The 25,172-nt window shown below is 43.5% G+C and overlaps 1 protein-coding gene across 2 annotated transcripts in view; it reads left to right on the forward strand.

Moving 5' to 3' along the window:
- The window catches only part of ABCA4 (ATP binding cassette subfamily A member 4), a 185,013-nt gene that overhangs the window by 14,158 nt on the left and 145,683 nt on the right, over nt 1-25,172 (forward strand). For both annotated transcript variants that reach the window (XM_053248322.1, XM_053248323.1), the window contains exons 3-6: nt 7,539-7,632; nt 9,419-9,560; nt 11,724-11,860; nt 18,596-18,723. In XM_053248322.1, the coding sequence (XP_053104297.1) occupies nt 7,539-7,632; nt 9,419-9,560; nt 11,724-11,860; nt 18,596-18,723 (501 nt within the window). The remainder of the gene's footprint in view (nt 1-7,538; nt 7,633-9,418; nt 9,561-11,723; nt 11,861-18,595; nt 18,724-25,172) is intronic.

The following is a 25,172-nucleotide window of genomic DNA, read 5'->3' on the forward strand; positions in this document are numbered from 1 at the left end:
GATAGGTAATTTCAGACCCTGGGCCTAATGCCTTATGCCCCCCGACTTCTGGTTACTTTTAACCCACTGGTTCTAGCCCTGTGCTCAGGTGCAACATAAAACAAGTCCACTCCTCCTGACACACACACACACGGGCGTAGCAAGGTTGGAGTGGGCCCAGAGACAAGATTTTAAAATGCTCCCCCCACTGAAGCTCAGCTCATGAAGTAAATAAATCTTAAATGAGGCTGAATAGTGGTAACAAAAAGCATAATAAAATTTATATAAAACCTATGTGCCACAATAGAACACCATCTTAAATTATTTTTTAAAAGGTTTTGTAAATTGTGGACGATGCAAGTTATTTAATGGTACTAGAGAAAGACATGCTGTGCTGGTAGCTCCAGGTCTTAACACTCGCATCAATTTTGGAGGATGAATACAACTGAAGGAAGCCCGGGCAGGTGCGTGGCTGCAGGGGCGTATTTAGGGTAGGGCAGGCAGGGCACGTGCCCCAGGCACCACTTGAAGGGGGGCGCCATTTTTTATTTTTTATTTTTTAAAATGGCTGCCAAAAACAAAATGGCCACCGCACATGCTCAAATGACCTTTATGAGGTCCTAGGCCATGCCAGGCCTTGCAGGGGCCATATGAGCATGTGTGGTGGCCCTTTTGTTTTCAGCAGCCATTTAAAAAAATATATTTTTAAATGGCCACTGCACATGCTCAAATGGTCCCTGCGAGGCCCTAGAGGCCAGCGGGGGGAGGGGAAACTTTGCAGACCCCCCATGGCCTTTAGGAAGTCCCCCCCAAGGGGCTACAGGTAAATATTAAAAATATATATAATATATGTCACTATACACATATTTAGTTTGGAACTATGTACAGAGAATCAGGGCTTGTGAATACTGAGCTGACGCTTATGAGCTAGGATTGTATTCATTTGCTCTTACTTTGCTTCTTGTGATAAGTGAGTTAAATGTGATGTCTTGCTAATATGGCTATTAATGGTGAGTTTGTCTTTGAATCAGTGTGAAATCCTTAATATTAAGGCCCACTGGGAGTTTCTTGCTCTCTTTCTCTCATTTTAACTGTCTTTCTGAAATACTAGAATATATTCCAAGCAGTGACACAGTTTACTCTGCATATCCTTTAATTATTTTCAGAGTAACGGAGAAAGTCAAATTCTCAATTTATTTTTAAAACTTATGTAATAGTGATGCTACAATTCATAATAGAGAATTAGACAGGCACTTGTGTTTAGTTTTCCAAGTACACCTCCACATAGTATTTGGGTATTTCATGAGCCCAGCATACTGAAATTTGTAGCTTTCCAGCATTTTTTGGTCTGGCTAATTCCACTGCTAAATAGTTTTTGAAATATTAAAAGATTAACGAGCTTGACTTGTATTTTCCAGCTGATATTATGGTAAAGTTATCTGAAAGATGGGTGTCAAAAGTTTGGACAGGGGGCGCAATTTCAGTGCTTGGCCTATGCGCTATTTTCCCTAGATACGCCTCTGCATGGCTGGGGGAGTCAGTCATGTGACTTATCTCAGGGGGGCTGCCCAAGGCAGTCTCCCCTTGCCCTATTATAGTTACGCCCCTGCACACACACACTGCTCACCTAATGAGCAGAGGCAGCAGCACATACGCACAGTGTTCTGCCTCGGGCAGCCAGTTCACCTACCAAACAGCTGATCATTGGGTGGGGAAGGAGCAGCAGCCTAGCTTCCCAGCGCCTGCATGTGCACGGGAGAGCCTCCAATTTGGCAGGCACCAGGCTGTCAGCATGGAAGAGGCAGCACGGAGAAGCAGCCATGGAGGAATCTCCAAGTTGGTGCTGGTGCATGGAGGAGATTCCGGGCACTGGTGGGCCAAGGGACAGGAGTGCTGATGGCGACCCGCATAAGAGAAGGGCCTCAGACCTGGACACCAATGCCTGGTCCTAATGGTGCCACTGCCTTGCTTGGAAATATGCCCCATTGAGTTGACTGGAGTTTAACAATAATCACCATACTTAATTTTGTTATAGTTCTTCGGAGGGTTCAAAGTGCTTCATATATAGCATCATCCTTGTGTCCTCCATGCAGACACACTTGTGGGAATGGTGCCTGTGTCAGTGGGAAGCCGCCAAATTTTATAGAGAATTTCCCATTATAACCAGGTGGTAGAGGGTGAGGAGGAATGGCTTCCCTAAAGCCACCTAGTGAGTTCATGGCAGAGGCAAGATTTGAACCAGGGAAGTCTTGATACGTAGCTCACTCTTAGCCACTATGCTACACTGGTGCACTCAGTCTTGTACGACTGCAGATTTAGTGGGACACCTCTGAGTAAAAGGGCATAGAATTAGGTTATATGCTACGCTTTCAGAGTTGCAAAACAGCTACATAACTTCTCCATCCAGTAAAAACATGTTCTGCCAGGTTCAACTTCATGAAGCACTGCTGCCCTATAACTGACAGAGTCCATCTAGCTCCACCCTGAACCCACAAGATTCCTACAGATTCTGTCCCTGAGCTGCTATATTTTGCTCTAGTGCTGTATGCTGGTCTTGCCCAGCAGGCTGGAATTCTTGAAATCAAAGATTAGCCATCCTATAATCTGAATTTTCATTGTACACTTAGTGTATTTATATATAGTACTGCCATGTCATTAAAGGCAATACATAATTTCTAATTCTAAACCAAAACAAAGGTTACAAAAGACAAAATGCTAAAACAGTAGAATGGTCTCCGGCCACTGGTAATCTGTCTAGAAGCTGATGATAGGAACAACCTAGCCTGGGCTTTTCTTCTTCGACCTTCCCCTCAGGGCATGGAGGTTGAAGGGAGAGGTTATCTTCACTGCATAGTGAAGGAAGATGTGAAACAAACTACAAATAGATCAGAGTCTCCCAATTCATTTCCCAATCCAAAACGAACAAGCACTTGAGCTGAATGACTCCCCTCCACCTTAACATTCTCCTCAAAATTCCTCTGTAAATATTGCTGCTGAATATTCACAGTCTTCCTTTTGGTGCAGGAGATTCCTAACAGAACTAGCTTGATAAGATTCTTACTTTCTCTTGGCCATAACTATAATAGGGCCAGGGGAGACAGTTGTCTGGGGGCCCACTGCCTTGCCCCTCCCTAGGCAAGTCACATGACTGACTCCCCCAGCCACGCACCCGTCCGGGCTTCCTTCAGTTGTATTCATCCTCCGAAATTGATGTGAGTCTTGTCTCTGGGCCCATTCCAACCTTGCTACGCCCCTGGTGTTTGCCATCCTGTTCAATGGGAATGATCTGATTTAGATTTATTGTGAAGCCTCCTGTTTTGATTTACTTATTGATGAATACTTAACATTTTATCTCTTGGGATCAGTGTGTCCCAGACTTCTGATAGCTTTCAAAATTAAAATTGGAAACACACCTAAAAAGGCAGCCCTGGATATCTGAAGGACCGCTTGCTCCCTAGGGTTTCTGCCTGCTTGACCAGATCATTAAAGGGGGCTCTGCTCCGCGTGCCAATGGTGAGAGAGGCTCAGTTGTCGAGCTCACAGGACAGGGCCTTCTCAGTCATTGCCCCCAGCCAGGCTTTGGAATGCTCTCCCAACTGAAATATGCTCCTCAGTCTCCTCAACAGTTTTTAGGGGGAAAGTAAAGACGTAGCTCTTCACCAGGCTTTTGAATGAGAGGTTTGTGGGGGAGTTTTGCTGCTGCTGCTGCTGCTGCTTTGTGTTATATATTATCATTATTTTATGAGTTATTAAATTTTTATATAGAGATTATTTTTATATTATCTGTCCTTTTGTATTACATATTTTAATTGTTGAGATAATCTGTACCTTTGTATTTTGATTATGCATTGTTTTTATTATATTGTAAACAGCTTTGAGATTGTTTTAATGAAAAGCAGTATATAAATTGAACCATAAATAAAAATATAAATAAATAAATAAAAAGTCGCCCTCACCCCATAGCACTGCATTCACCAGCCAAGTCTCTAGGCTAGTACTCCCTCTTACAGGAAATTCCCGGATGTTGTTGACTACAACTCCCAGAATCCCCAGCCAAAGGCCATTGTCTTCCTTAACTATGCATTAAATATGTTTTTTAAATAAATTTAAGCAGGGGATGCTGGGAGCTGTAGGGAACCCCTGTGAGAAGGAACATTGCTCTAGACCTCAACAGTTTGTAGATAAATGCAAAAAGAGCCTGTGTGGTTGTTTTACATTGGAGTGGGCTTTAGTTACCTGGGGAGCTACTGGTAGCTCTCAGTGTGTTTGGTTCTCCCTTCCCTTCCCTTCCGGCCAATACTGCAAATCTGATTGGCTGGCTGGCTAGGAACATGGTTATACAATTTTTAATCTGCATTTCTTTGAGTACGAAGACTTGCTTTCATTTTCACTCCCATTAAATTTTCTCTAGTTTCTTCTCCCACAAACCCGCTTCTCTTGCTCCCCTCCTCTCCTGCAGCAATATTCTTCTGGAATTCAGGAGTTTTGATGTTAAAATCTTTTATTCTGTTGATATAAGTTTCGTACAAGATGCAGTTTTGTGAGTGGCTCCACCTCCCCAAGCTGCTATTTTGTGCTAGTGGCTCCCAAGGTTCTGACAAAAAGGAGAAAAAAACAAAAAAAAGTTGTTACCAGAAGCCTAAAGTCTGCCTGCCCCTGTTTTATCTCATGCCTCTATTTTCAGTGCTGGAAAAGCAGCTTGTGCCTTTTTTTAACCCAGTGCTGAAAAATAGAAGTGTGATTTTAAAATAATGACAATGTGTTGCCCCTTTTTGTGTACTTTCCTACCTGCATGGTTGCAAACACCACAGTCAAGGGGATGAGACTGTATAAAGCAGGCCATATATGGTAGAAGGAGAACAGAGCTGGGGAGGGGAAGCATTTTGGGTTTTGCTGTGCTTGTTTTGATACCTGGATATTGATATTGTTTTGGGATTAGCATTACTTAATGTTGTTTTGGGCCATTGTGCTTGCTTCTACCCTTGTAATACCTGTCAATCTGTACTTTTTAAAGGAACATACACACAACTTGTTAAAAGTAGCTCTGGTGCTTCCAAAGGAAACTGGTGCTGTCTGAAAGGTAGAAGCTCCCTCCAAATAAATTATCCCGAATGTTATTGCTCCACTGCTTGGAAGGGGAGGATTAAAGAACAGTTCCTTGTTTGTAATGTTTACGTCAGGGGCGTAACTATAATAGGGCAAGGGAAGACAGTTGTCTGGGGGCCCATTGCCTTGGGGGGCACCCCCAGAGGCAAGTCACATGACTGACTCCCCCAGCCGCGCACCTGCCCAGGCTTCCTTCAGTTGTATTCATCCTCCAAAATTGATGTGAGTATTAAGACCCAGAGCTACCAGAACAGCATGTCTTTCTCTAGTACCATTAAATGACTTGCATCATCCACAATTTACAAAACCTTTTAAAAAATAATTTAACCTTGCTACACCCCTGGTTTATGTGTAACTTTGTACTTATAATGTGAAAACTTAGTACCAGGCCTGGGTGGGCAAAGGAAGGAAGGAAACTAATTTGGAAGAGCTTCTGCATTGCAAAGACTCTTGTGGCCTGTCTGGAGCAATGGAAGTTGTGCCTGAATCTAGACCTGTAGGACGTGTTTCCTAGCTCAGGACCCTGAAGTCAAAGGTTGGTGCTAGAAAAGCTGGAGCCTGACATTCATAAAGCAGAATGTGTTGACTAGGCAAAAGCGACCAGTCAGGTTGCCAGTATTTATATCAGGATTGACCAATCCAGAGAGCTTATACAGCCTGAGGGTTTTACAGAAGGGCTCCCCTTCGCCACCCGCCGCCGAATCTACTCCTCATTGGAGTGTGCCACTCCACACATTCACTAGATTTAACCCAATCTCCCTGCAGGTGGGACCAGGACAGATAGGGCTTTGTTTTTCTCCAAAGGGAGGCTGCGAATTGTAGCTTAGCCCGAGTTATGTCCGAGTAAAAAAATCCTCTATTTCCAGCAGTTTTTGGAAAAAAAACTCCAGGGCTTCTGCTTTCTCCGAAGGTGTTGATGGAGGTGCTGATGGTTATGCGAATGGTCCATCTAATCCCTTGAATTAAAAGGCCCCGAATGTGCTGGGAAGCAGGAAGCAGATTCTCTCTTCATATACCCCGAGGCATAGAGCCATGTGTGAAAAGACTCCAGCTGACTGAAAGGGCTCTGCCTGCTGTTCAACTTGCTGACTGAAAGGGCTGATATTGGTGAACCTCGTTCCCTTCTGTTCCTGAAAAGGCTGTGGAGCCTGGCCATTTTAGACCACAGTAGTTGGTCCACAGTTGGACCACAGCCATTTTAGACAACAGTAGTTTATTCGCTGGGGCTCTAGTATCACTCGGACCCTGAGGTTCCTGGTTCCATGACAAAGACGAAAACTGAGCACTGTTGTGGAAAAAATAGTCTTTACTGTCTAGCCCCAAATGGCCAAATACCATCAGTCTACCTTTTAAAATATTCTAGAAGTTGATTAGGTGAATCCAGCATAACTTTAAAAGTCTTTTTAAAATACAAAATCCTTAACAAAGCTCAGCCAATAAAGACAGTACTCTCTCTCTATGCATCTATATCTATGAATGAAACAACGAATCCCAAGAAACATAGAACTAGTGAAACAGATATCTGTACTTAGTCAAATGCTTACTTCACTCATTTAAAATTAATGTGGGAGTGGGGGTGTATTGCATTTTTGCTTACAGTTCCTGGTAATGTTTGAACATGATGCGCTGTCATTCTACTCAATATTTCTCTGCCTTCTGCAAGCAACAGCCAATAAAATGAAGACGAACGGGAAAACACTGTGCACACTTATGTCATGGTATCACAAATCTGCTTTAACTGATCATTATCAGGTGATGCAGGATTGCAAGGCTATTTGGGGCAGTAGCAGCTACACATTTAAAGTAATGTATAGTGTGGATCTGAGTCATTGTGGATTATAAACCCCACAATGAGCTTTGGAGCAAAGGCATAGTTCTCTCTTCACTATATTATTAACAGTGTTGAGGCAGGTCTGGCTTTTCCAAGCACTTTATTGCCGCTCTCAAACAAGCCTGCCCCTTCCTGATGACATCACCCAGTTCCGCTTCTGGGTAGGAAGTTAACCATTTTCTGTTTCATTCACCATGCCTTTTCCACTGTTTTGAAATAATTACTGAGCACCATGTCACATTTTACACAGCAACAAACCCCCGTTTGCTGCTGAGACAGGAGCACTGTCAATCACAGCACCTCTGTACAAAGGCACATGTGTTTTCAAATACTGGTTTGTCACATTAATCCTTTCCCTGTGTCTAATATAATTAGACATCAATTAGTTTACTCATGACCAGGATTTGAAAATAATGAATATGCATTAATCCTTCCTCTCCCTGTGTCTAATATAAATGTTAGATTACTCCAAATTTTTGCAGCATTCTTGTATGTTAGGATGACAAACATTCTTGTATATTAGGATGACTCTGTTTCATGGGAATGTATTTTATGTTCAGTTGAAGTAAAAATGTTTTTAGGTTATGTGTGTGATTAATACATCTAATTCTTTTTTTTAAAGCTTCGCCTTCTGGTTGAGCTGTTATGGCCTCTGTCCTTATTTCTTGTCCTGGTCTGGCTGAGGAAGGCCAACCCACTCTATCGCCATCATGAATGTAAGAGCATCATCTGTGACTGAAACAATTTTAGGAATATAGCCAGCCTGGCTTAGATTTTAAGGTTTTAAAATATGGTGGGGTGGGGTGAGGAGGTTGGTTCTGGGCATTTTAACAATTGAGGTTTTGTTTTACTGATTTTAAAGAAAGCAGACATACCAATGCTTGTCTGAAGCCCAAATTACATGTTACAGGGAAATGTGTGGCTGCCCCAATAATATGTAGCTGAAAAGGCACTAGACATGATATCAACATTACAGTATTGCCCTGCCACTACTGCTTCATTGGTGGTGGTTTGCTGGGTATGTGGAAAAACATACATGATGATGTCACATGGTTTGGACTTTCCACCACCAGTCTGGACTATGTGGGATAGAATAGTACGCTGGGTGTGTATGGGAAATGTGCACATGTGCTCATCCTCATACAGTGGGTGGGCATTAGTATTGTTTGACGTGGCCCACTTGGTGATTAAAGTAGATTGTAGTTTGCTGGAGCTTCTATAATGTTAGGCTTAGTGATTAATGTGGATAAAGCATCTTGCTCTTACTCTGTACCTGCACATTCCTGCCCACTCTCTCAACTGTTGTGTTTTACCTTGACACCATAATTCTTGCTTATGACAAGAATTCCGTTTCATATATCTATTGCTATAAATGCCTTCTGTGTTTAAATCCCAACAACAGTATCATCTTGGGCTGAATCAGATGGTATTTTCTTCCCAATGCAGTTCATTGTGCTAATTCACAGTCCATGAGTTAAATAACTTCCCAAAGTTGATAGCTTTACACATTTAAAAAATGTTCCTGAATCCAGCATCACCCATAACTGGTAATATTAAACAAAAATATTTAAATTAAGAGAATATATATGTGGGTGGGTGGGTGGGTGTGGGTGTGTATGAATGAATGTTTGCAAGCAAATTCAAATTAGAATAACTTGGCAATATTTCCCAAAATTCATTTGAGCTCATATACAGGGAGGGGAAAAGTAGTTGTCTGAATCAGACAGAGCAGGGAGCTCATGGGGACCTCCCAATTAGGGATGTGCACAAAACCAGTTTTCCTGGTTTGGTTCAAATTCGAACTGGATTTGAACCAGGAGGGGGAGGTTTGGTTTTGGTTTTGCTCAACCCCCCCCTCCCCGATTCAGTTTGAATTCAAACAGTTTTGAACCGGTTCAAACTGTTTTGAACTGATTCAACCCTCCAAAAGTGGGTGAGGTGGTAGCTGGGACACATGGGTACCTACCACCCAAACTCCACAGCAATTGGACACTCGTACGATACAATAGAGGATAATGGGCTGGTTCAGGTCCCATTATACCCTATGAGAAAAAATATAAATATTTCAAAAATTCATTAAAAATCGTACAAGTATCCGATTGCTTTGGGGTTTGGGTGGTAGGTACCCATGTGTGCCAGCTACCACCCTACCTATGTTTGGAGGTTTGAACCAGTTCAAATCAGTTTGAACCAGTTCAAAATGAACCACCCCCAGTTTGGTTCAAATTTGAACCTGCAGCTCGAACCTGATGGCTGGTTTGGTTCGAATTCAAACCATCGAACCAAACCAGTTCAAATTCAAACCAGTTTCCACATCCCTACTCCTATGGATTCGATGAATTCGATGGTTCGAATTCAAACCATAGAACCAAACCAGTTCAAATTCAAACCAGTTTCCACATCCCTACTCCTAATGTTGCTGTTTCTGTGATAAAGCCCTTGATAGAAGTTATAGGTCTGCATCTAAGCTGACAGTTTATTTTCTTTGTTTTTCCTCCTAAGGTCACTTTCCAAATAAGGCAATGCCCTCAGCTGGAACTCTGCCATGGTTACAGGGCATTTTCTGTAACATGAACAATCCTTGTTTCAACAGTCCTACTCGTGGGGAGTCTCCTGGTGTTGTGTCCAACTACAATAATTCCATGTATGTAAAGACAGCCTCTTATATCTTTGGAAGAAACCAGGGCATATATGTTTTAGGCTGTCCTGAGCCTGGAAATGCTCCTTCTGATATGACAAGTCCAACCTGTGGGCCGGTTTTGTGGGTTGCAGAAACAGGTAAATAGAGACAAGTTAGAACTTGTATCCAGAGGTAAAGTATGCCGACCTGTCGGTGTCAGCTCCTCGCAACCACAGAGCCATGAGGTTGTCTTTAGTAGAATACAGGAGGGGTTTACCTTTGCCATCTTCTGCATAGTATGAGATGATGTCTTTCAGCATCTTCCTATATCGCTGCTGTCCGATATAGGTCTTTCCCATAGTCTGGGAAATATACCAGTGGGGATTCGAACCGGCAACCTCTGGCTTGCTAGTCAAGTCATTTCCCTGCTGTGCCATTAGGTGCACCTAGGTAATTTTTGAGCCTGGGCCTAAAGCACTTTGGAGGCCTCCCCTCCCCTGCAAATTAAGCATATTTAAGCATCCTCCTCCACCAGGTGACAACATCACCCAGGACAGACTAGAGAGGATTTGGAGGCCCCCCCAGGGGCTGTGGAGGCCCTGGACTTTGGCCCTGAAGTCCAGGGGTAAGAGCGCATCTGCTTGTATCACACATAACTACCTATTTCCATTTCCAACTTTTCCAGATTAAACATTGCTACACTAGCCTTTTCCTGCAGTATTTGATACCATTCACACACTTGTATGTTCTTGATTGTCTAGATGATGTTTCTCCCAAATCATTATATCCCATTCCCCCACCACCACCTCCAATGTTGTCCTAGTTACTTTCAGGAGTTTTGTTTTGTTTTGTTTTTGTCTTGTTTTAAGTTTTCACTGCAACTGCAGCACAATCCTTCCAGGTGTGAGTTGGCATAGTACTATTGTTTCAACTGGAGTGGTTAGTTCCTATTTATAATTCCACATCTCCATTACCTAGTTGTGACTGTGTATAACAGTCTCTTCCTACCTATCCCTCTGCCATTACCTGTTCTACAGTTGATCATCTGACAAACCTCTGTCCCCAACACCAATTTATGGGACAAAGTCAAACAAGGCATGCATGCAAATGTGCACTATAGAGGCATGCTCTCAACTGGAAATAAAATAGCTATGGGCAAAGGTCCCCAGTGCTGAGCAGGATGATGGTGCAGAGTGGGGGAGAATAAATATTTTCTCCCCTGGCAAAAATAGCTTCTGTGCTCTCTTCCGCTCCTCTTTTTCTTCCTCCTGCCCTTGAGTCACACCCTGTCTCCTCTGGTCACCATTAACATAACATAGCAATAAACCTGCACTAGAATTAGTGCAAACCATTATTTTCAACCAAGAATTGCAAAGCAGCTTTAAATCTTAGTTCCAAACTCTGATTTAAATTTGAACCATCATTAATGCTTACCTTGGTGCCGATGTAACACCACAGCATGGGTAACACTGTAAATGGAAAGTTTGGATATGTGCAGGAGCAGGGGAGAAGGACCACAGTACATTTCTAGTCTCTTAACCATGGTTAATATGCCAGGAAATGTTACATCTACACTAGGTCTATGTCAAAAACCAGCCAAGGAGCAGCTGTTTGTTCTTTCAGATGCTCCATGACTGTGAATATTTAACTAAGGTCATTCAGATATAGAATCCAGAAAGGAAAGGGTTGTAGCACACAGAGATCAGGCAATGGAATATAACTGAGAACTTATTGAGGAAAGTCTTCTGGTTCTTTAGCACAGCAAGGCAAATACAGAATGCTTTCTGCTCTCCTAATAGTTTTCTATTTGTATTGTTCAACGTTGAACTTATTGTTCAGCATTGTTGAAGGGCTGGCCTGGATCAAGGGATGGATCAATTAGAAACACCACCTCACATCAGTGTACATTCCCAAAGACAGATGGTGTACCATTGCAATAGAATATAGCATTAAAAGCAATCCAGTGTGCTGTCAGGTGACATGCTATACATTTACAAGCATATGTGTGGAGGTGTAGCAAATACTCAATCTTAATCTGAGAATGGAGCACACAGGTGCAAAAGAACCACAAATTGGCCCATGTGTTTGGTTTATCCATACATGGATTTGTCCTCAGCAGGGGGGGAATGGACTCCCAGGACTTCATTTGAAAAATGTAGCAATGAATATTTCCCCTCTTTCTTTCAGTTTAGCAAGAGTGTATCGAGATGCGCAAGAACTCTTGCTGGAAGCCCCTGGAATAGAACTGGGCAGACTCTGGGAAGAACTTCGGGCCATGACCCAGTTTATGGATACTATGAGGACTAATCCTGAAAGGATTGCCGGTAATATTCAGAGTGGTAGCTATGTTAATTGGTTGCAGCCAAAAAGCTTATGCTAAATGTGTTAGGCCTAGAGGTAATGGTAAATTCTGTTCTTTTTCTTCTGAAATGCTGTTAATTATTTCCTCACTCAGAAGATAAGCAGTGTCCGTAGAATTTCAACTTGATTAACCTACATGTGAAGAATTTTTACCTGTGCAACAGATTTTGGCTTTGCTAGTGTGACTCTTGTTAATGAAACTGCTCTGGTGTGTTGGTTGCCCACTCCTGACTTATGTTTTGGGCTAAGGTGGGGAATCGGGGAATTTAGAGGAAGCATTTAATTACAGTGTTCAGTCTGTGCAAAGTTTTGGTCTGGAAATAAATGACAAAGATTGGGATAGAGTGTAATCAGATCTATTGGGGGTACAGAAATGCAGAAAATTGATTTAATCAAAATAAGCAATACACTATTAACTAATAAGACTAATCTGAATATCAGGAATGAGGCATTTTAGCTTGATGTCTGAATTAAAGTCAACTCAAGGCTAGCCAGAGAAAAGGTCTTAGAGAGCAGCTTTAGATTTTAAAGAGAGCAAGGAGCAAGAAAGTTTGGAACATAGGCTGGTTAGTACACCTGAATCCTACCAGTGGGGCACCTGTCACCAGAGGCGTAACTAGGGAAAATGGCGCCCGGGGCAAGCACTGAAATGGTGCCCCCCCGCCCCCCCCGGTCGCCCCCCCAACATACTACATTATACTTAGGTTTTTCCTCATAAGCACCCACCGCCGCTGCCAAGCCAGGCCACTGACTGGCCGCCAGGTGCTAGCAAAGCAATGGGGGGGGCACAGGTGGCACGGAAGGGACCACTCGTGCGGAAGGGGGCACCGACACGCTCCCTTGACTGCTGCAGCGCTGCTGCACTGAGCAGGAAACATTTGTATTAACAAAAAATTAATTTTTTTTTTTTTAAATTTGGTCATGGCGGCGCCCCCCATGTGACCAGAAAAGATGGCGCCCGGGGCACGTGCCCCCCCTGCCCCCCTATAGTTACGCCTCTGTCTGTCACCCTTGAGAGGAACCTCTCTACAGAAATGGGGGGTGCAGAGGCAAGTGTGTCACTTGTGAGCCCGGGACTTTTATGCACAGCGGGCTTTAATGCAAACTTGAAGTTGTCCCCCCAAACCCGACACAAATAGTGGATTTTTACACCCTGGTTATAAATCGGGCTACACTCTAATGCACAGTGAAAAACCCGAATTGTGTGTGGAGTGCTCCCCGATAAGTTGCAGGGACTTTGGGGTAAATCTGGCAGATATGTGAACGCATCCCCTCAGCTGGTAATCTCCAGGCTTGACTATTGCAATGCACTCTACGTGGGGCTGCCTTTGTACATAGTTTGGAAACTTCCGTTAGTTCAAAATGCGGCAGCCAGACTGGTCTCTGTGGTAACCCGGAGAGACCATATTATGCCTGTCTTAAAACAGTTGCACTCGCTACCAATATGTTTCTGGGCAAAATACAAAGGGCTGGTTATTACTTTTAAAGCCCTGAACGGCTTGGGTCCAGGCTGCCTTAGAGAGCGCTTTCTTCTGTATGATCCCCATCGCACGTTGAGGTCATCTGGAGAGGTCCATCTCCAGTTACCACCGGTATGTCTGGTGGCGACTCGGAGCCAGGCCTTCTCTGTAGTGGCTCCTGGCCTATGGAATGCACTCCCGGCATATATCCGTAATTTAGGCTTGTTGTTGGCCTTTAAGAGAGCCCTGAAAACTTACTTGTTTGGCCTGGCCTTCCAAGGTTTTAAAATTGTTTTTAAGTATTTTAATTGGTTTTTAAATGGCTCTGAATTGTTTTTAAATTGTTTTTATATTGTTTTAAGCAGTGAGGCTATTCTCACGATGGGGGGAAATCAGGCTAAGGGAGCCCAGCCCAGTTTCCCCCCATTGTGAGAACCTGGTGGTTCAATGGCAAGCCCGGGCCCAGTGGTTCAGTGGCAGCTAGCCCACCAAAGTAGCCCTCACCTTAAATGAGGTTAGCGGATTGAGTGCTCCGCTAACCCTGTCTGCAAGTTCATGAGATGCTGTGGCGACTCACGAGTAGATCCCCGACTGGGAGGCTACAACAAGCCTCCTGGCCTCAGAATCTCTCCAAAATGCCCCATGCACTTGCAACCTGGGACTTCTGGGGCTGAATGGCCCCCGATCCCCACCGCCCCTACTGGCTCCATGACGGAGCTGGTAATAGTGTGAGCGGCCGATCCAGCCACCCAGGTCTGAGCACCTGCTCAGCATTCTTATGTGCAGGAAGAGCCCGGTTAGCACACAATCTGTGTGTAGAACCTTAGTCTGTTTTTACATGGTGTTAGTTTCAATGTTTTTTCTTTTAGTTTGTTGTGCACCACCCAGAGCCTTTGGATGGGATGGTCTAGAAATGCAGTCTGTCTATCTATCTATCTATCTATCTATCTATCTATCTATCTACCTACCTAAATAAATAAATAAATTCTGGAGGAGATGCAAGTTAAAGGGCTTTAAAAGACTGATGTGAAAAACTTCCAGGGAGTCAGAACAAGTCTAAAGGGGGTCTGATCTCAATGGATCAGTTCTCTGAAGCAACCAAGCGTGATGCATAGGTTGGAACTGGATACGGGTCCATATGGTTTGCATTTACGGGTGATAGAAGGGATGTCATGCTTCCATGAGTTCCAACCAAGATGGAGTCTGCAAGATCCAAAGTACAGAGCGGGGTGCTTCTTGTAGCCCCCAAACCGGCTGTTCTCTTAACACTCTCAAACCTTGCTCCTGTGGTATCTGCCATTCTGTCTGCCTCCCTCCCTGTTTATTTTTATTTATTTATTTATTTTTGCATTTTTATACCGCCTTTCGTTAAAAAGATAGCCCCAAGGCGGTTTACAAAAGTTAAAAACATACAATAAAAACACAATAAAAACATCATGCTAAAAGTATAAAAACATAAAAACAGGCATAAAACAATACAACAGATAAAAACACCCAGAAGCAGCAGTAAAAACGATTATGTAAAAGCCTGGGTAAAAAGCCAAGTCTTTACAAGCTTTCTAAAAGCCGTGATGGAGCCCGAGGAACGAATGGCCACTGGGAGAGCATTCCAGAGTCTGGGGGCAGCAACAGAGAAGGCCCTGTCCTGAGTGCACGACAGCCGGGCCTCCCTCATTGTTGGCACCCGGAGCAGGGCCCCCTCAGATGTCCTCGTCAAGCGGGCAGCAACCCTTGGGAGCAGGCGGTCCCTCAAATACCCCAGGCCCAAACCGTTTAGGGCTTTAAAGGTCAAAACCAGCACCTTGAATTGGACCTGGAAACAAACCAGTAGGCAGTGCAGCTCTTTCAAAATGGGGGTGATATGTTCCCAACGGGCAGCTCCGGATAAAACCCTCACTGCCGTGTTTTGCACTAGCTGCAGTTTCTGTATATTCTTCGAGGGCAGCCCCACGTAGAGCGTGTTACAGTAATCCAGCCGCGACGTGACTAAGGCGTGGGTAACCATGGCCAGATCTGCCTTCTCGAGAAGGCAGTGTTTCCTTTCCACTAAGCAGCTTCTGTATCCACTTGTCTTCCTGCTATCTTCTTACAGCCTCATTCCAGTCCCCCTTCCTGTCTCTAAACTTGGCCTGCCCTTGATTCCCCATCTCCATGGATCTGGCCCAGGCAGGACCCCATCCAACTCTGGCCCTGATCCTTCTGGAACTACAGCCCAGTGCTAACAAATGGCATGATCCAGCATTAACTTGGCTCCTGCAGCTAAGCAATGACCTGTGGTGATTGTTTTGTTCCACTGTTTAGATTTGATGGTGTGAATCAGTGCAGAAACGATGTGCCGCTGAGCCCACACAGTGCTGTAGGTTAATGCCGACATTTGTAACCCACCAAGCCATGTACAGTGTCCCATCAGGGATATGATTACTTTCCTGTTTTTGCTGCTACCTGGCACTGCAAAATTGTGAGACAAGGTTGGTCAGGCACCTGCCAGGTTTCTGTACATAGGCTGGTGTGTTCTGCTTGGAAGGTCACAAGTTGTGCAGGCCTCTGTGAGCAGGCTGGGCATCGGCACAGAGTCAATGTGCAATCAATCCATCCTTCTGTTTGAACACGCTGCAATGTGATGGTCTTATTCACCTTTATATGTATTTCTCTATACATCCTTGTGCTTTTCTTCTTAGGGAAATTATAGTACCTGCTAAGGGCCAAACCACACCCTATGTCAAAAGAATACTTTGGCTCTTCATGTGTGTGTCTCAAAATTTAAATAGCAGCCATGGAATAAAATATCAGGTTCAGAACACCACCACATGAGGAACGTTTCCCCCTTTCTGCCATGATTCCCTACTAGAATGCCCCACTAAAGGGGAATTTGTTGTAAACTGCCCCGAGACTTTGGTTTGGGGCTGTGTAAAAATATAATAAATGTTTATTTTATTTATTTTATTTTATACATTTCTATACCACCCCAAACCAAAGTCTTGGGGCGGTTCACAATAATAAAGAAAGTAAAGCCACTATGTACCATGTGAGGGTGATTTTTGTTAAGATTGTCAGACTGGGGGTGGGGCGGGCAGGGATATCATCAAGTACAGCAGATGTCTGGAACCCAGTCTCTGCTCCCAAGTCAGCACTTTCCTAATTCGACCTCCAAAAGAAAATATTTAAAATTGTTTTTGGCTTTGAGGGCAACAAACCTAATAATATATATTTCCTGACCCCATAAGGCAAACTTTCTGTCTGCCAGCATTCAAGCACAAGGGACAGAACCATACAAATGCAGTCATGCTTCCTGCCCTTTAATCTTGTTCCTGGCATTAGTTGATTCTGACATGCATGTGAATCACATGGTCACATACCACTCATGTCTTGCAGGCAAATGCATGAACTGCTTCTGTTAAGAGGTATTTTGTCTGAGATGATATGAAAACTCTGTTTGGGATATTTGATCTGTGATGGCTGCCTAGCACATGCAAGCCATCAGTTGATGATGCAGTTAACAAGAAATGAAAATGAATGTGTGAACTCCCTCCCCACCCCCACCCCCCGCCGCCGCAATATTTCAATTTTCTGTTAGGAGGTTATGGGAGCAGATGCAATGTTCTGAACTATAGGAAATAACAAAGGTTTGCAAAGGGCCAACACAGGGAAACTATAGGCCACTCCAATATGACGTTGTGTCTGGGTGAGAATTTGTAGTTTACTTAGCATAACATATAATCCTGGTCATGAGTAAACTAATTGGAGAAATGCAGGATACCCTACATGATAGCAACTGCAGTGATTGTGATGGTCTTTGGGAGATAAACAGAAGAAAGAGTCTCAATTCATCCCTCCAATAGGACTCAAGAGCTTAGGGCTACGCTCCAGGCCTTTGGAATTTTTCTCCATTCTTTGAAATCCCAGGCCTGCATTTTCGGAGCACAGCCATTCCATTCAACATTCAGAAAAATAAACAAGTGTGATCCAAATGCCAAGTCGCTTGGGTGATGTGAAATAAACAGTCGTTTCATATTCAAGTGCCGTTTTAAAGAAGGCTTACATGCCTTTTATTTTTAAATGAATGCACTTCTTTTAGACCAGTGTTTCTTGAACTCCTTGAGTTTGGCCCTTCCTTCTGAACTTATTTTACCTTTGGTCCCTAAGCCATCACTGACTACCAACTGTCCATTCCACAGCAGAGTATATAGAGATCCTTGCAGACAACTGTGTGCATACAGGCTGCTGCTGCTGCTATGCCAAGATCTGGATGTGGCTGGGCTAACATTGGCATTAGAAAGAGCAATAGAACAAAATATCTGGCCCCTCCAAAAACCACACATTTTTTTAAAAAAAACATTATTAGAACAAAGCAACAACTCTTGCCAAATCTCAGTCGAATGCTATGTCAAGTCTTACAAATCCAAATATGACAATCCTGTCATAGAGGGCATTCACCCAGGGACGTAGCAAAGTTGTAGTGGGCCCAGAGACAAGATTTTAAAATGCCCCACCTACCTCACTGAAGCTCAGCTCATGAAGTAAAGAAATCTTAAATGAAGCTGAATAGTGGTGGATGATGCAAGTCATTTAATGGTACTAGAGAAAGACATGCTGTTCTGGTAGCTCCAGTTCTTAACACTCACATCAATTTCAGAGGATGAATACAACTGAAGGAAGCCCTGGAGGTTGCGCAGCTGGGGGAGTCAGTCATGTGACTTGCCTCTGGGGCCCCCCCAAGGCAGTGGGCCTCCAGACAACTGTCTCCCCTTGCCCTTACGCCCCTGCATTCACCTATATCTTGGCTGGTGAGAGGAAGGTGGCACTACCTGTCTTAGGAGCCTATTCCTCCCTAGAACATTATGTTTCCTTTCCAGGGGTTTTACACTTCCCAAGGGCTCTACTTCTAGCGTGAGTGCTAATGTGACATATGTAGGGAAATACAGAATGGCCTGGGAAATTCATTCAGCTTTCTCATTTGCATTTATCCTACACATGTCCTCTTTTTTCAGTTCTGCATCATTTATTTAAATATAGTTGCAGTATACTTGTTTATCTTTTATATGATATTTTTAAAAATCATGTTCAGGATTTGGGGCATATTTCATGTCAATCTTATTGAAGGGGTGGGGGTGAGGGATGAGGGTCAGGACTTGCTTAAAGCAACCAAGTTAAATTCATGGTTTTAGTTGACCACCATAAAGGCTTACTTAAAACCACCACCTTCTTGGTTTCTTTCTTATCAATTCTGTCTTCACCTAGGAAGAGGCATACGAATCCAGGATATCTTAAAAGATGGGGGAAACCTAACTAAATTTCTCCTTGAAGATATGGGACTTCCAGATACGGTAGTCTACCATCTAATAAATGCACAAGTGCGACCTGAACAGGTGAGTTGATACAATACTGCATCAAACAGTGTATATATGGGTGGGCATTGCCAGGGATGTTAGGAGTTCATGCCTGCATTCATATCATGGTTGCCTCAGGAATAAGAATCCTGTTGTGAAAGATATTGGGCATACCTAACCTCTTTACCTTCAGGTTACTCCCAAGGCAGTAATGGAACATAAAGATTAACAATGATTAGTGCTAACCAATTGTTCACTGCATTAGCCCCGATTAAGATCCCAAATGTACAACTGTGGTTTAGCTTGCCGGTCCAAGTCCTGCCCCCAGAGACACCTGTGAAACCTGCTTGTGACCATGCAAGTGGAAAGCCTGGAGAGGAAAGGTCTTAATCGTGAGTTGATTGTTGCTGCAAATGGAATACAACCATGGCCAGTGCAAACCCACTTCAAATAATGGTTTCATATGCTTATTATGAGTTCAGTATTTAGATGTAACAAGTATCATCCCAAAATATTGTTAGAAGCTTCCGTTGCAGAATTCTGCTGAGCCTAGTGCTGGACAGTGAATGGAACTCAAGTGCTGTGAAGGAGGAATGTTTCGATTCATAACTCCTGATGTCAGCAGACACAGAGGTGGAAGGGCATTGTCAGGGCCTGGTCTCAGGTGAATAGCTGGGAACACTGAAAGACAGATCTTGCATTTTTAAAAAAAACAACCAAACCTTTATTGGAATTCGCAATCCAGATTATTCTTGAGCATCTTCCCCTCATAGATGTGACTCAGTCTGGGCTGTCATTGCCCCCTCTCTGTCCTTGTGGCTGAGGAGCTGTGAGAGGAATGCTGTGTGTATGAATGAGGCCTGCTAAATCAGAGCTCTGGAACGAAAGCCTTTATTCCGACTGTGTGAGAGTGTTCAGAGAAGAAGGGAAGGACTGAGTCTGAAGGGCACAATTCCTCCCACCCCCCTCCTCCTTGTTTTGCTGTATAATGCCCAAATGTGGGAAATGTGTGTGGCTGCTTGTGGTCAGCAGGAGATGGAATTAATGAGCTTGCTTTTCACTCCTTTAAAAAAAAATCGTAGGTGGTTTGTGTGATCATTGCTGGATTTTTCCACTGGTTAGGTTATGACCAGAGCTGTAGAAAGCATCCTGGCAGCTCTTTGAACTGCACCAAAAAGAAAGTCTCCCCGCCCTCCCACCTAGGAGAAAAATGGTTCTCTATAACTTAAAGGCTAGCAAGCTTTACCAGCATAAGTTGTTCTGATCACATATAGTTATTGAACTGTCCTGGATCTTTTCTCTCTGTCTAACAAATAAGAGTCATAAGAACAGCCCTGGTGGATCAGGCTCAAGGCCCATCCCGTCCAGCATCCTGTTCCATACAGTGGCCTACCAGATGCCTCTGGGAAGCCCACAGTCAAGAGGTGAGAACATGCCCTCTCTCCTGCTGTTGCTCCTCTGCAACTGGGATTTAGAGGCATCTTGCCTCAGAGGCTGGCAGTGGCCTGTTTTAGTTAGCCCATCTTGTGAAAAGAACCCAGTATGGACTGTGGTTTTGGTCTCCCCTTGTCTTCTTTCAATGCAAACTGTTGTGCTGGCAGTATGTGTGATGCCAAGTCAGATTCAACATACTTTAAAAAACATAATAGTTGGATCCTACTTACTTTTGTGTTGGAAATGGAAATATTTGTAAGGGTGCCAAATTAAATCTGGATATCTCTTTGCTAAAAACTGATCTGTTCTCAGCACCTGAAAAGTAAAGGTAGGAAGAGAAGATCTTGGTCATAATTTGTTAATCTTATAGCAAAACAAAAAACAAAACCCTGGGTCAATCCAGAGTTTAGACTAACACTCTCTTGTAAAAGTGGCACTCTGGTTATTGACCCAGGATTGTAGACCTTGCCAGTTTGGATGTGGAGTGATTCTTAGGGCTGGCTAGCCAACACAATCAGCCAGTCATGTGGCAAAACATTCCCTGAACTGTACCACTTTAGTCAGCAGGTAGGGTAGAAAATGAGTATGCCAGGGATATGGCCAGGCTAGAACCCTTCTCCCAAACATCTAGTTTTCCATGTGCAGTGGATTTCTAATAAGAGGGGATATTCATTCATTCAGTTTCCCCACTTTAATGTTGAAGCGGTAAATCCATGAGATCTGCTGCTTAATTCTGCCCAGTGCATATTGCGATCTCATCTGGAATATGTTTGTGTAGACATCCTGTTGCTGGCTGACCAAAAGTAAGCTTGAGCTTCACTGTATGTGAACGGACATCATTATGGGAACATGAGGGGATTCTTTGCAGCTGCTTTGCCGCCATTAATCATATATCCTGTTTCCACCTTTAATGCCAAACTGAAGAGAGAAAGGGTGGAGGATGTCAACCAAAGAAAGACCATTGACAAGCATTTGAATCTTTTGCAAAAGCTGTACATAGCTGAAGCGCTGACCTCACAGCACCCTGGGAGTGCAGGAAATGACACACACTCTCTCACATGAAAGCTAAAACTAATCTAGAGGCCAAGTAACTGAGAAAATATGTTGTTCCTCATCTCAAAAGTTCTAATTGAACAATAGCACGCTGATAAAATTACTGGAAGGTATTTCTCAACTGCTGCTTTTAGGTTGCATGAGAGATAACAGGCTGCTGCTGACTCACAGCGCAAGCAAAAGGAAGGTTGGCTGCAGCTAGAACTACAAGGGAAACAAAACTGGGGAGGTTGAATGTTTTTCTAACCCCTCACTCTTCAGGGACGTTCACTAAGCTGGGGCTCTGATTTAAAGAGGTTTTGCATGCAAATGCAACTTATGGATTGGTGATTCAATCAGTAAGCGCTGTGTACATCCTGTTTTCTTAAGTCAAGGTTTTCTGATGCCCTTTGCTGGAAGTCTTGAAGCATTCAGATGTTGGTGCCATTCTCCCTCCCCCCACCCGCCGCAAGCAGTCTTAAATGCTTGTGGATTTATGTCTGCCCATAGAAATCAGCTGCTGTGGTTTCATACATGACATATGCGCTAGAAAATTTAAAGTATTTGCCACGGTAATACTAATTCAGCACCAAGAAAAACTGGTCTCTATGTCCTGTAAAAATGATGCACACTTAAAACACGACATAATTTATTTTGCATATTTTATTCTGCGATGTTTACCACTGTGCATAATTTATTCTGCTTATAATAGACAGCAGAGGAAGCAAAGATTGATGATGGGCACTGAATTCCTGCCCTATCTTTTTTGAGCCACTCCTCTGATTTCTGCAGGGCAGGCATTGCTTACAGTCTTTCAAGAATAGATTTGCAACGATGAGGGTTAGAATGGTTTTTCCCCCCTTTAAAAAATGAAATAAAGGTTTCTCAAGTAGTTGGATTCTGTGATCTAATTCTGCACTATATCTGTGCTCTCATAGAACTGTGTCCACCCCGCTCCCATTCTCACACCCTTGCATTTGTTTATGGTATTACTATTATTTACCCACTGCTTTTCAACAAGGAAGTTCTCAAAGCGGTTTACACAGAAAAGAAAACAAAGAAGATTGTTCCATGTTCCCAAAAGGCTCACAGACAGTCTAAAAAAGGCACACAAAGTAGGCACCAGCAACAGCCACGGGAAGGACACTGCTCTCTCCTGCTAAATATAAGAGAATCACCACTTTGAAAGATGCCTCTTTGTCCAGACACATCCTTGCATTTCCTTATGGTATGGCTAAACGTAAAGTGTGCTGTTGAGTCTGTGTTGACTCCTGGTGCCCACAGACCCTGTGGTTGTCTTTGGAAGAATATAGGAGGGGTTTACCATTGCCATCTCCTGCGCAGTATGAGATGATGCCTTTCAGCATCTTCCTATATTGCTGCTGCCTGACGTTGTCTCCCATAGTCTGGGAAACATACCAGCAGGGATTCGCACCGGCAACCTCTGGCTTGCTAGTCAAGTAATTTCTCCACTGCGTATGGCTAGCTGCACTAAATCTGAGCAGGTGCCATTTCTCACACTGAATTATGATTATCATTTAATTTCTCCATATCCCGCCCCCCTATAATTTGTAGTCAGTATGTTTTCCATTTCATAGCCCCTGGAAACTTTCCTCCTAAGAAAAAAGCAGCTGGTTTTAAAGCTGCACCCCAATGCCACAATTCTGATTCTCTACCCACTGTGGTTGCTTTTTTATTTGTGAAAATCAAGCATGACATCCCTAGGCATAGGTTTAACGGAACTTGTAGTTTGGCCCCACTCTGGGTCAATATAAGTTTAACTACCAAGACATTGCAAGGAAACGAAATATTTATATCAAGATGTTGAGAAGCATGTGCTCTAGGTATATCCAAAGCCTCCAGAAAACATTCCCCAAGAATAGCGTTGCCATGCCCCCTGGAATTCCAGGTATCACCCGGATTTTAAGCATCCCACCCGGATTGCTTAGCCTACCTGGATTCGCACAGATTTCAGATTTCATTTTTTAAAAAGAAAGAGCTAAGCTCTAGCTCTTGAAGAAGCAGAGTAATGGAGCAAAACATGCAGTCACTATTCTGCTCAACCGCTGGACGTGGATTAAGAGAGGAAGAGCACAGGAGGCTAGCTGGGATGGTTTCACTTTCACAATTACAGTAATCCCCTGAGGAATGTTGCCTTGTTTGTTATCAGCGGGGGATCTCTATCTGTCAGTTGAGAGGATAGCTTGCTTTTGATGTAAATCACTACCTGCCTACCAGGCTGTACATTGTAATATTTAAGGACTTTTATGTTCAATGCATGCTTACTTAGAAGTAAGCACCATTGGTTCTTCTCTCAAATAAATGGGTACAGAATGGAAGCCTTAATTAAAAAGCTATGCATTTTTTTGTTCTATTGCTGCTGTTGGTATGTCAAGGAAAATGGTCAGGCAAAGATATCTTCCCCAGCTATTGTTGGTAGATATCCAGAGCACAGTAATGGCTGGTGAGGGTCCGGTGGAGCGGCGGTGAGAGGCACCTTTAAGAGTAAAAGAATAGGTGTTTACCTCTGCTCTTGCCGCACCTGAATGCTGCTCAGAGAAGCAGCATGCCACCCAGCACCCCCTGTGGCAAGGGATCGCCTCCGCCACTCACCTGGCTTCCACAGAGCCAACCCGCCCGTGGCCAGGTGAGTGGCGGAGGTGATACCCCACCACAATGCATTATTTTAGTAACTGTATTGTTATTGTATTGTTAATGATGTTATTTTTAACATATTTTAGTAACTGTCAATATATATTTCATGAACTTTGCCCATTTTGCACCTCTTCTCCAAGATGTGCCCGGGGGGCAGGTCTTCCCTCTATTGCCCCACCCATCCTAATCACATGACTGCATCGCACTCCTGCCAGTCATTCTCTGGGAACTGCTGTTCGGCTCTAGGCAAGTGGGGAGGGGGAGACAGTGACATCTTGCCACTGTCTTTTGCATTCCTTAGAGGTTCCCAAGGTCAAGGATTGGAAATCAGTCACACAGCTTGTTTGCATAGGACTTGGTGCAAGTTCACTCTTCACACCCACTGTAAGTCAATCTGTTCCTATTTAATTTTAAAACTAACTACTGGGCTTTATCACTGTTGGCCCTTTATCTTTCTGTCTCCATCTGATATCTTTGGGGTTTTGGTTCACATGGAAGTTGGTTTTTTTTTAACCACCTTCTTTCAGAGTGCTAATGAGCTAATTTTTAACTCTCCTGCTTAGTATGCTAGGTAATATATCAACAAATTTTCTCTGTGTGTGCACATATAAATTGATATGCAAAATAATTATACCTTCACTCTTTCCCCCAACTTTGAGCACAAGTTCTACAAGTATTAACATTACATCACTAATGTATCTGGATGCACTTTTAAAATCACATGCCCCATGTTTTTCTCTTTCTTTCCTTTCCTTTCATAACTATCTTTGTTTGTCTAACAAATCTGAGTTACAGGTTAGCATACAACTTCAGTTCAGAACAAATTTACATCTCAAATCAAATCTCCCTAGGGACAGACTGTTGTCATATATGCATGTAGTACCACAGGTGGATTGAACTCTTACAGCTGCCATTTTGAGTTGCTCATATGCAATGATAGAAAAATGATCAGAAAACAGAAGATAAGAAATCTTGGAAAATTTGGGAAACAGCTGAGATTTTCACTCCTGACACAGAAAGAAAGCAAATCTATTGGCAAGGGGTGCATGTGTTCAGTTATACCATTGGGGAAAGTACCATCTCCTTATGCACAATGAAGACTTCAGACTCTTTCCCCTGTGTCTTCCCTTGCCTTAGGGGAAATCCTGCAGCAAGGGACCCTGCAAGGAACATAGGAAGCTGCCATATACTGAGTCAGACCATAGGTCCATCTTGCTCAGTATTGTCTACACAGACTGGCAGCGGCTTCTCCAAGGTTGCAGGCAGGAATCTCTCTCAGCCCTATCTTGGAGACGCCAGGGAAGGAACTTGGAGCCAAGATGCTCTTCCCAGAACGGCTTCATCCCCTGAGGGGAATATCTTACAGT

This window comes from Hemicordylus capensis, chromosome 4 (genome assembly GCF_027244095.1).
Source record: "Hemicordylus capensis ecotype Gifberg chromosome 4, rHemCap1.1.pri, whole genome shotgun sequence".
NCBI lineage: Eukaryota > Metazoa > Chordata > Lepidosauria > Squamata > Cordylidae > Hemicordylus > Hemicordylus capensis.